The sequence below is a fragment of the Lupinus angustifolius genome, chromosome LG05 (assembly GCF_001865875.1).
Source record: "Lupinus angustifolius cultivar Tanjil chromosome LG05, LupAngTanjil_v1.0, whole genome shotgun sequence".
Taxonomy (NCBI): domain Eukaryota; kingdom Viridiplantae; phylum Streptophyta; class Magnoliopsida; order Fabales; family Fabaceae; genus Lupinus; species Lupinus angustifolius.
In genome coordinates this window covers 642,243-654,544 of record NC_032013.1, presented here as the reverse complement: position 1 = coordinate 654,544, position 12,302 = coordinate 642,243, and the positions used below count along the sequence as shown (strand labels likewise).

The 12,302-nt window shown below is 32.4% G+C and overlaps 1 protein-coding gene across 1 annotated transcript; it reads right to left on the bottom strand.

Annotated features, from left to right (window-relative positions):
* LOC109347295 (nucleolar complex protein 2 homolog) lies at positions 1,242–10,929 on the bottom strand. Its single transcript, XM_019587043.1, has 14 exons — positions 10,825–10,929; positions 10,265–10,409; positions 8,350–8,410; positions 7,569–7,671; positions 7,411–7,468; positions 7,225–7,319; positions 6,405–6,464; positions 5,577–6,074; positions 4,100–4,402; positions 3,617–3,940; positions 3,243–3,449; positions 2,473–2,562; positions 2,286–2,378; positions 1,242–1,617 (listed from the first exon to the last, which is right to left on the bottom strand). Exons 2-14 carry the CDS (start codon positions 10,374–10,376, stop codon positions 1,540–1,542), a joined length of 2,082 nt encoding a protein of 693 aa, XP_019442588.1. The 5' UTR covers positions 10,377–10,409; positions 10,825–10,929; the 3' UTR covers positions 1,242–1,539.

Here is a 12,302-nt window from a genome sequence, read left to right as displayed (position 1 = left end):
TCATTAGTGAATAATATGTAAATATCTCTAAAGTGTGAACTAGCTACCAAGCTCAACTTTTTAGAATCATTGAGTAAGATCAATCTATCAATTCAAATTGTCTAAAACTTCATAAACCTAATCATATATTGGTTTGGTTTACGTGTATAGTCTTCTTTTATCGAAGACTATCTTGTAGACCATGACCAATGACTATTATCAACCACCATTAAACATTGTCATCATTGCTAACCTCCATCGACTTATGTTGCACCTCCGTAAACTATTATATATCAACTATGCAACCACTACCAACGACTATCGGTAACTACAACTGGTCATTACCGATCATCAACGACCATCACTAATCACTTGCAACCATGCTTGCCATCCAAAGGCTACTATAACTTACTTTTAGGAAGACATAAAAGTTGGCAATATATACCTTTTTAAAATTAGAAAAACATGAAAAAAATTAAAGTGAAATTATAAAACTAAAATTTACTTTTGATTTTAAAATATTTCAAAACTTAAAACGGCCTTAAACTTTTGTAGGGCATTTGGTTAAACGTTATGGATTGATATGTTAGTTACTTAACCATTATTAGGGACAAATGAGACAATATGACCTAAGGGCTTTTCCCTACAAATGTTAAAGTAAACTGCTTTTCTTTCTTTACATCTCTTTGTAAGAAGTAATAATTTGTTTGAAATTAATTTATTAGTTTGGTGATTAGTTTTTGTTTGCCATTAAAATTAATTGTCTTATTGATGTTCATACAATGAACTATAAAAAAATTCAGTCTCATGTATAAGTTCGCTTGAGCTTTTGCTTTTTTTCTCTATGAATTTTTTTCTCACATCTACATTATAGTTATTAACAAATTCTCCTATTTATATTTTTATAGGACTTAAAAAGTTGATTAAATAATAATATAGTTATATCATATTCAAATACAACTTGGAAATACTTAAACACAATGAGCCATTTCTAACAATTTGATAACCTATGTAGACAATGAAACCAATTAAATCTAAAAAAATTCTCATACTAAGTATCTTAACTTGGTTGCAACCATTGCATGAAAATTGTTTTCAAGAAAAAGGCATAATTTTTTAGGGCCAAAAACTTAAATAAATCTACTATATAAGTATAATAATAAATAAATAATAAGGTAGAATTAAAATTGAAACATGCTGATACTGTTTTATCCTGTAAGCAAATAGCACCATAAAGCAACATAAAACTTCCTTGATTGCACCAAAAAATTAAAACTCATTCTTGTTTCATGGTCAAAAACAGCATAAGCTCATTATAGTATCATTTTTCCTATAAAGCCTAAGTACTCGGTACATTAAACCTTAAACTACAACCAATGTTTCAAAATAATGTCAAAATTGGATCCAGTAACTGAATATGCTCCAAGGAATAAAATGCATTTGTCCTCAACTTTGCCATTATACTATGATAGTTTCTAAACCTAAGATAAGTATAATCCGTTTCCTTGAATCTTGTGTAGAATCAAAGCATGTCAAAACAAGGATAAAGCATTAATTCTTCTAAGTTTGGGTACTGGTTACTTCAACAGTGCCATTGCTTTTATGTTGCACTTTCTTCTTTCCTTTTTTACCAGAAGACTGCAGAAATTATCAAGGATAATGTAAAAAATACAGCATATAGAGGATTTAATTGAAGAACATAGTATCAACAAATTTGTTTTCACTTCCTCCTGCAAGGGATTGTTTGTTTAAGCTTTTTTCATTTTAAATAGTGACTATTTTCATATATAAATACACTTCTCACACTTGGAAGTTGGAACATTTGTTTATTTCAGCTTTTACAAAAATGTGAAAGCTGAAAAAAAAGATGAATTTCACTTTGTTGAGGATCTATATTTTCTATGTGCTCAAAAAATCAGTTGCCAAAATCACTTTTCTAGGAACACTTCTTTTAACCTATAAACAAACAGGCCCTAAATTGATGCCCAGAGAAGACTTTGAAGCTATCTCATCAGTGTATTTCATGGCTTGAGCCTTCCATTTTCCTTTGTTTTCCTCTAAAACTCAACTCGCAAACAGAACTTTAGGGAACTTTACATGGCTCAGAGTTCATAAATATAATAACTATTCAGAAGCTCAGATTTTCCAATGGAAATCAGACATAAAAATTTAAACCTAATGTTCAATGGTAAATTTGCAGTGTCAAATAATCAATCTTCATATTAATTGCAACAAAAATGACATATTTAGGCCAAACCCAAACAAACAGAATGAGAAAGAAAAGGCCCGTGATAAGCCAACAGTACCTTTCCATTTGAAATAGTTTTTCTTGAAGCAGCTTTGCTCTTGATGCTTTTGTAGTATTGTGAAAAGGAAGTGCTGCTACTACATTTCTCCGCCTGTCAAATCAACCATTTATGGTTTAGCCAGTTTAGTAAAATCAATTGTTTGAATCGTGACTCAGAGAGGAAAGGAAGATGAATGGGAGATAACCTGAAGAAATGTTTCAACAGACTGATGATCCTTCGGTGAGAAAGGCACATCATCTCTTTTCTTGCGCACAAAGTCAACATTCGTCTCCACCTGAATTTGCCCATCCCCAAAAGAGGCAAACAAAAAGAAAGAGTTGGGTGAGGTGGGTATAACTCAATGTCCACATTAACAAGGACAAAGGAAAAGTTTTCAGCAATATTAACTATTAGAACAAACCCTCAATTCAATCTTGGAAAGATTAGAGTGTCGCCAGATAGATCCTTGAAAATTTGTCACCAATTAAGACCATAAAAGATTTTAAATGTTGCCACATTGGTCCTTTTAAGGACTTAAGTCACCAATTAAATTCTTCGATTTAACATTGTTTTCAATCTTCGAAGGACTTGATTCGTGACAAAACTTTTAAAGACCTATTTGGTAAGGCCATTATCTTTCAAGTGCTAAATTGATGTTTTAATCTTTAATATTAAATGGTTATTTAATTCAGCTGGACTAGGAAGTAAACAAACTAAATAGTACACAATTATTGCTGGATAGCTTAAGCATCAAGCAGGGCGACATGGACACACCAAATAAATCACAATATCGGGGCAATCTACACTGCAAAGAAAAATGCAATTAAAACGGCCAGTTTGCTATACGGTTGTGATTCTAGGGTTCTTAAATGCTTTGTAGAGACCAACATTGATTTGAATATCAAAATTCAAGATAGTTGCACTCTACTCCGTAAAGGGACCGGAAAATGTAATGGCTTTGATTAGAACTAGTACCTGATCAATGAAACGCTTGATAGCACGTTTGTAACTCTCAATAGATGTTATTTCGTAGAGCTTCTTCAGGTGGATAAGTGGAGCCGTTGCCAGCTCGGGAAAAGATATATGGTAGCTCCATTGTGCAAAGTGCTCGGAAAGGAGTTCAATGGCAGAAGAGACACACTCTTCTTGGAAGTCACGTGATTTTAACCAATGCTTTGGAAGCTGTAATAATTAATACACATCAATTGCAACAGTAATGTAAATGAGTTCAAGTCCAAATATTTTTTTCGAACTGAGAGGCAAAGACACATTAGATAAACAAAAATTCTAAAACTACTCTTTAAAAAGAAAGGGATGAATTTTTTTGCAGTGTCACATTCATGTCTGACCTTTAAGGTAGACAAAGGTTCCAGGACTTTCCCTGGTTTTCCACCATCCTTAGTGATCTTGTATTCTAAAACATCAAGCACCAATGATGTAACAGGTATGAAAATCCCACTAGAACCAGAAAGATGATTAAGCCATTGGATACATTTGAGTCTCAGTGGTAAATATCTAGGACCGGGAAAAAGGAGAGCAACTCCATTTATAATCTGTACAATCATATACAGCAACGGCTGAAGATCATAATCCTGTATGTTTGCTGATATAAATGCAACCCAGAGATCAATGCAATTGATGTACTGCCAACTGCAAATTTTCTTAACCAACTCCTGCTCATAAAATATAAGGTAGAATATCAGAAAGTTTTCCTCAACATGGTAATATTATGATTCCCTAAATACTTACACATTCTATTAGATTCTTGACCACTAACATTTAACTTGAATCAATATAAAATAGTGAGGAAGATGAAAATGTTTAAAGCTTACCTTCTTTTTTGTTTGCCACCCCTTCTGCAATATCTTAGCAAGATGCAGTATACAAATCATTGCTTGGTTAGATGACTTCTGCACATCTAAACTGCATAGCTCGACAAAAGAGTTCCGTAGAAATTGTATATGTTCAAACAACCTCCGCTCAACAAATTGTGAGTGACTGGTGAAGGCCTTGTACGTTTTGACAAAGCAGGAGTCAAAACAACTAGAGCTAAACACAGAAGCTATATCTCGTATAATGAGAAAGGATTGTGATGACAGAGACCCATCTCCTGTTGCCCAGAGATGAACAGAAATCTGCAATTATTTTGAGAGCAAGGTGAGGAAGATCTTACATCATATGAGATTGACATTCCACACTTTATTTTAGTCAAAAGGCCAACAAAAACACATGATATCTGAAATTAATCGCAAACCATAACCAAAGCATTACCAGAATCTACCAAATCAACAACCAATATGGATGAAACCCATTGCTATTGACAAAAGGTGATGTCATGTATAGTACATTTATATAGACAAGACTTGTATGGGTTTTACTACACCCAAATACAACTTAATTACTAGCATATTTGCATAAATACACAGTCACACATAGGGAGCCGAATAGCCATCTAACATCTATATTCTATGGGAGGTATATGCAGATGACGCTGGGGGTAGTGATGGAAGCCAAACTATGTGAGACCCCAATGATTCCAAATGTGAACTTTAAGTAGTTATGGTAATGTTCTACCAGTGGCTCAAGGTGACATAGGAATCTGGTTTGGTAAGCTTAAATTTACAGTCACACACCCTGATATATAGCCTTCTCAGCAAGTATGCTTAGTCAATTCATGTCCCTAAGAGTCAACTAAGTTGTTAGAGCTATGGGACAAAATGTGAGCACCCCCGAAGTGCATTCCTTCCCCTCTCCCTTAGAAAAAGAATTCATATCCTCTCCAAGGACAACCCGTTGGGATGCTCTTGCTGAAATACCCACCTAAGAGTAACATATATTGTAAAATGACAAACAACAAAGACTTTTCCACTTAGTGGGTTGGCTACATAGATCTAACAACGTCATTATGTTGTGCACGATCATGAAAATGAAGGCAGACACTAACTGATGAGACAGGAGCAACCCCAGGACAGAAAAAAGACAGCAAAAGCCAGGGATTAAAAATAAAAGACTAAAGAAGAAACATTTGATTTCTTTTAAAATAAAATTATGGGTCATAGATAAATTATAGTTTCTGTAAGGTATACACATGTCTAAGAATGCAATTTGTAAATCAAAGAAAGTTCATAGTAACAGTGAGTAGCTAACAATAACTACATTATATAGGAAATGTGAACTACATTAAGTAAGAAAAACAAAAACAGGAAAACTTATCTCTAAAACTACCCAGACCAGCATCTTCTATTAAAAGAAAAAACATAGTGTATGACAAATCCCTAGCATCTTTATCACTACTAAACTTGAGAATACCTTGAGAAGCCTGCGCAATAAAGATGGAAATGCGGCCAGAAAAATGATTGAAGCTCTAAGTCGGCAAATTAAGAATGCCAATATCTCAGAGTCGGTGATCTGGTTCAGAAGAAACACTGTACTCCTAAAGTATGACTTAATAAGTGGTCTAAGAGATAACCATTTTTTTGAATTCTTTTGCTCCAAAACAATTTCCTTCTTGAAACTAGTGCTTGATATTCCTAGTAACTTTCGAAATATAGTATCAGACTCGTGGAGCAAGAACATTAATATCTTGCAGAAAGTTTCACTCTTATGAGCGCCCTCCGAGTCATTGTGGCATGCTGCCCTATAAGCATTTATTAGGCATGTAAGGGCAGGCACACTCTGCTGTTCTCTGACCAGTTGACACAATGAATCAACAGATGCACTTGTCAATAGTTTGACCAAACGAGGATGTGCAGGGTCTTCATTCATTTGCTGCACCCCATCTAATCTCCCTTCGTCGTCATCAGAACTCTGAACCACATAAGAAATAACAGTCAATTTTAACTAACACAAGTGCTAGTAGTGGTCAGGTTGAAAGCTCTAGTATAAATATTTTAAGGAATAACTAGATTATAACATGGAAAATAATATATCTGTATTTATAATGAAGCAGAATTTGGCAGGGTGGGCATATTTTTTAAAATACCAAATTATCAATTAGCATATAATATTTAAGCTGAAGAGTAAATTAAATCTACAAGTGGCACTGAAGGTAGATAACAGTAGACATTAATGAATTCACCAAAAGTTTCAACATGTAAATCTCCAAATTCTTATGAAATAAATCATGAATATACTCACAATTTCTTCATCATTAGTGTGTTCAACCGTTGCATCCAGAAATTTTGAAAACCCTGGATTCTGTAGATTACAAAGTAGAAAGATAAGTTTGATAGATAAGCAAAAAGCATCAAATAGCAACAAATAAAACCAAGAATTTCATTTGTTAGAATCAAACATTGGGACAAAAATGAAAAATGACATAATGTTAGAATAAAGCTAGAACTTTCCATGATGAGGCTAACAATTTTATTATTATTTTAAGAAGGACAAGGGAAGACTATAAACAGAGTTGACAATCCAGGTTCTTGTTTTCATTTCAACTTTAAGTGCAATGAATTTACATGTGCATCTATAAGAAGTAAAAAGAAAAGAAAAGAGAGACCACTCTTTCAAGAGAGCACCCCATCCAGAGAGCAAGAGAGATCATTATACATCCAATATATAAATAATTTTTCTACAAATATGTACCATAGCATAACATTCAGTAGTAACAATTAAAGCATCTCGTTCATTTCATGTATTTTCTGAACTTAATTCATGCAAAGCTAACAAGCCCACATATATATGCAAGAAGGAATTTGAGGACTGGATATACTATCATGATGAACTGACCATGTCTCAAACACCTTAAAGGGTTCAATTTCAGACACAAGATGCTCAATGTCACCATTAGACTTCTTGACAACACTTTCTAATACCATTATTATTGGTATATGCTGATTATTGCTTTTTCTGCCATACATGATTTCTTATCCTACTTTCTGCTAAAAAATCATTTACTATTCAAAACAGAACACAAGTATAGCACAATTGTAACCCAAGGATACAAGGAAACCACCTTTTCTTTCAATTTCTTCAACCTTTTTGCTTTCTTCAAAAATTCAGCATGAATATCTTTGTTCTGCACCGATAAGGAACTACCAGAGTTGCTGTCTAAAAATAACTTGCATTAAAGTCTAATATAACGCATGCAAATAGGATAAATTCATTTACTTTAAAATGGAAGCCTAAAAATTGTCCTTACTCTCAATGTCAATTTCATTTTCACCATCACTTCCAATAACATGGGCACAGCTTGAATCCTAGTTGCAAAGTCAAGAAGTCAACACACCAAATATGCTACAGCTAAACCAAATTAAATAACAAAATCAAAATAGCTTAAGCAATAATTACAACTGAAACCTCTGAAAGAAATCCATCACTGTCTGAATCATCTCCAAGCACCTCGCTGTCATCTTCGCTGAATACAGCATCAAGGGGGGTATCTTCAAGCTCTACTGTGTTTCTGATAACCAAAAAAAATGAATCTTCATTTGTTAGTCCCAGAGCATCTGCAGAGCCACCGGCTGACATTTATCCAATGATTTAAAAGGAGGAAATCATCTGCTTCACGTTCCTCACAAATTAAGCCTTTCCCTAATTCTTTGATGATAATATTCCTCACCAGTACAATTGTAATTCAAAGAAAAATACAGAGGCAACCATGAAATGTCCATAGCGCATACATCAAAAACCACGTCCTCGAAGACTAATATCAAAGATATGGGCTTTGACATTGAAGATTTTCTGGTCCAAAAGCAGGATGTAAGGAGCAGCAGCATGTACTTTCCTTTTGAAGCAAATGTCATTATCCTCGTAATCACAACATCTTTGGAGAGCATTATTAGGAAAACTCTCTGAGAAGCTCTTCACAGAGGGGGAAAAATACTCTGTGGGTGAACATCTATCAGTTGCTTTTTGTTAGAAAATATTTAGTTTTTTTATAGAATTTTCTACTAAATTTTTTTTAGGATATTTTTTATTACTTTCAGAAGACTGCTTTAGATGACAAAGCCCAATAGTTCCAAATTACTAAACAAAAGGAAAAGGTTATTTAGAAAATGACATTATGATCAGCACGATACTAAGAAGCATCAATATGTTACAAGTCGTGAGAAAATTGTATATTAGTCACCATTTTTACCTTTCATTTGAAGTATTTATTACATCTGTCTCTTGGTTTTCTTCAACATCTTGACTATCTCCTGTTGCGGTCAAATTTTACAAAGCATTAACTTAGAATTGATAGGAACCCAAAGAGAACTAATGCATAAGAAAGAAAAACAATAAAAAGCCAAAAAGCTAATAGTTCAACTGATTGAAAATTTGAAATACATTTGCAAAATTTACTACATGCAAAGACCAGTGTTCTCAATATAACTTTTGAAACTCCATAGGTTTAGTTCCATTCCTTGCTTCACATTACAACAATATCACTGATGTGTTTTTCAATTCTAATGCATTTAGAATTTTGGATTTGAGGGTGACATTTATCCTATGTTTGATTTACTAGAACATTTTCCAGTAATGTTTGTTGTTCGTTGTTGCAGGTACTTCTAGTATATTTTATTATAAAAAATAATAACTCACAAGTCTTCACATTTGTATATGAAGCATTCCTAGGAAGATAAAACCAGGTTGAATAAAAAAACATTATCTCTCAGATGAGTAGGAAGAAAGAGGAACACTTGTACAGAATAAAAAATAAGCAAAACAGATGAAGAGCAAACCATGAAAATATTTTAGAAACAGTACATTTGTAATGCCCTGACACACAACAAGAGTACATGAAAGTCAGCACATTAAGGGGGTTTGGTTTATTTCCTTCACAAAAGTTTGAAAACAGAAAACAGAGTGAAAACAATGTGGCATTTCTGTAATTGGGTAAAAACATCACTAAAAAAGTAGAGAGCAAACCAAACACCACCTAATCCTACAAAGGCTACAACCATGCAAAAGGATTAAATTCTAGATTTTTTAAATTCGAGTGCTTGGCTATCTATTTCATAGCTTATTTCATGATGGGGTGAAAGCAGACAAGAATTTCACAAAAATATATCTAGAAATGAATTCCTTCCTTGGTCTTATTTCAAGAAGCTAGGTCCTTAAATATGAAGTGACACAAAAAGATAGCATGCAGGGCCTATATTACTCGTTTGCGAAATAATAAGCATTTATATCATTAATTTACTCAAGATTGATTACAGCTTTGGTTCAGATTTTGGTGAATATAGGTCAAAGCAATAAGATGGATAAATTTGGGAGAACAATATAATCTTGAAAGAAGGATAAGATAGACTCTCAAGTGAAGACTTGAAAACCACACTAGAAGCCTAGTAAAGAAACAGACAACAATACAATAAGGTACCGAAGGCCTTAGTATATCGATTAGGAACGCTCTCCAAATCAAGTCATTGGGCAAACAACAAAGTGAGGCCCTAAAAAGAATAATGTCCAATATCAAATGTGAAGAATGACAAGACTTCTTAATGAGAAAATATTTGAATCCATGAAATAGATACTTCAACGATAAGCTAGGTACAAACACATTGATCTATTCAATCGATTAATGAATAACCTACCTAAGCCACTGAAAGTAGTCTACTACTTCACACCAAAACAATTTCATTAATACTGATATGCAGCAGTATGGGGCAAGTTGCATTCAGAGACAATATAACCACTTTAGTAAATAAATTAAGGAGCCCTTTGATTAGGTTTAAAAACAAGTGATTCTACCAGAGTAATATTTTTAGAAGGTGAAAAATATATCTTCTAAGATTCTGCTCTTTTGTAACTGAGAAACCAAATTAACAAACATGTCCAAGTTTCATAAGTGAGTCTTTTATCAAAATAATCATTTTTTTTGTGAAAAAAGCTTAAACAAACACACCTTAAATGAAATTAAACTCCTAAGATGAGCAATGAGGATATAAGGCTATCTAATCCATTACTAAAGAGTACAAACTATAAAGATAATAATAAAAACAATGTGAAAGCAAGATATATAGAAGAAACAGATAGATACAATTTTTAAGAAATAAACATCAAATCCTTACTAGTTTTTGAAGCTTTTCTTTTAAACTTAGAATTCAACTTCCTCTTGTTCCTCAAAACTGATTGCAGGTTCTTTTTAGCAAACTTCCTTGCCTTCTTCCCTAACTTTCCCATTTCACAGCAGCAGCAACAATATCAACAGAGATTCTACAAACAAACAAGCATAAATGTTAACTTCTAACATCGACGCCGATCACAGAAAAACAAAGAAATGATAAAACTCAGTGAAAACAGATACCGAAAGAGTGATTCAATTCACTAATTTTGGTTGTGGACTTACATCAAACACATAACATGCATACAAGAATAATAATCTACACCCTGTTGCACACTATTCTAGCCCTTCTAACTAACATGGTCTCTAAATACGGTACTTATACTCGTATTTATACTGTATTAGTAGTGTCAAGTACGTAAATATGCATACACATGAGAGTACAAATAAGAATTTAGAATCAGTAATAAGAAAGCATAAGGTACAATTATTAGAACAAATTAACAAAGTTAGAAGAATGGAAGAGAAGGAGAGAGAGAGAGAGAGAGAGAGAGAGAGAGAGGTTACTGTGACGGCGTCGTATGATGGTAGGTTTGGAAGATGAAACTTATGTGAAAGAGAGTGCGGCAAGCTTTCTAAAACCCCACACAAAACAGACCAATAAACCCTATCTTTTTTTATTTATTTTTTAGCCCAACAACTATTTGTGTTTTGTTTTCTGTCCTTCATCGTCGTAAGAGGTGTCAAAATAGGCTACCCAGATGGGTATGAGTTAGCCCATATCAGGTTTAGGCTAAATCAGATCGGGCTAAAAAATATGTATATATTTTATGTATATCAAATTGTAGTTCAAATCCGCCCTAAGCGGGTTGTGGATTGTGACAGGTCGGTCTGCATAATACTAAAAATATTTATTTAAATTTTAACAAATTTACTCTATTTAATATATATATATATATATATATATATATCTTTTCATACTAATGTATAACTCATATATGATTTTTAATATAACTCATAGTAAATCTTATTTCGATTGGACTCTATCTCTAATGTAATATAATTTGTAACTTCACTTTAATATATAAACATTTGAAAATTATTTGACAATAAATTATGAATATTGATTATTATTTCATTTCACATACTCTTAGCAAACCATAATGTATTGTGTTAGCCCTCAACTTATGATGACTTTCATTTCACAATATGTACTAACTAAGGCTTTAATTTAATGTGCTTCCGTTTTGGATAATATTTGATGTCACATAATATAATATGCATCACTCTATATACTTTGGTTAAAAAAAGTAGGAATTTTTGACAATCTACTATTACTTTATTATAATATCAAATAAACTATAATATTTTGGACACACTTTTGTAAAACAACATATATTTTTCCTTCCTCGTTGCTAAGTCAGATACCAATGCATTGTGTTAATTAAACTATCTATGAAATGTTTCTTTCAGTTCATTGTTATTTAATTGAATCAGTTATTGTATAATAATGAATTAACAAATCATTCATACATATTACCCCATATATGATATAACTATTGATTCTAAAGTAATTTTGTAATAAAAATTAGTAGAAAGTAAGTATAAAAAGTGGGAAGAAAAATCAAAGGTGAGATGATAATAGATTTCAACTATACATGAGTTTTGATTAATTCAGATAAGAATAAGATATTACTCATACAATACTCCCAATAAAATTTTTCTTAGACTAAATTATAATTATAATATTTAGTGAAATTACACCTATTATTTTTCCATTTTTTGCACTTACAGAAATCACTTGTAGTTTATATATACAAATTACACTTATTACCGAGGGATATTGATGTATCTTTTTAAACAAAAATGATGTGATTAGTATAATTAATTTAAACTTCAAGGAGTGTATGTGTAATTTACTTTTAATTAATTAATTATGTATTAGATCAGATAAATTGATCGGTTGTAAATTTGGATATATAATTTGATTATGAAATTATTATTATCCTTTTATATTTAAGCAACATCTTGATGTAGGAATGTTG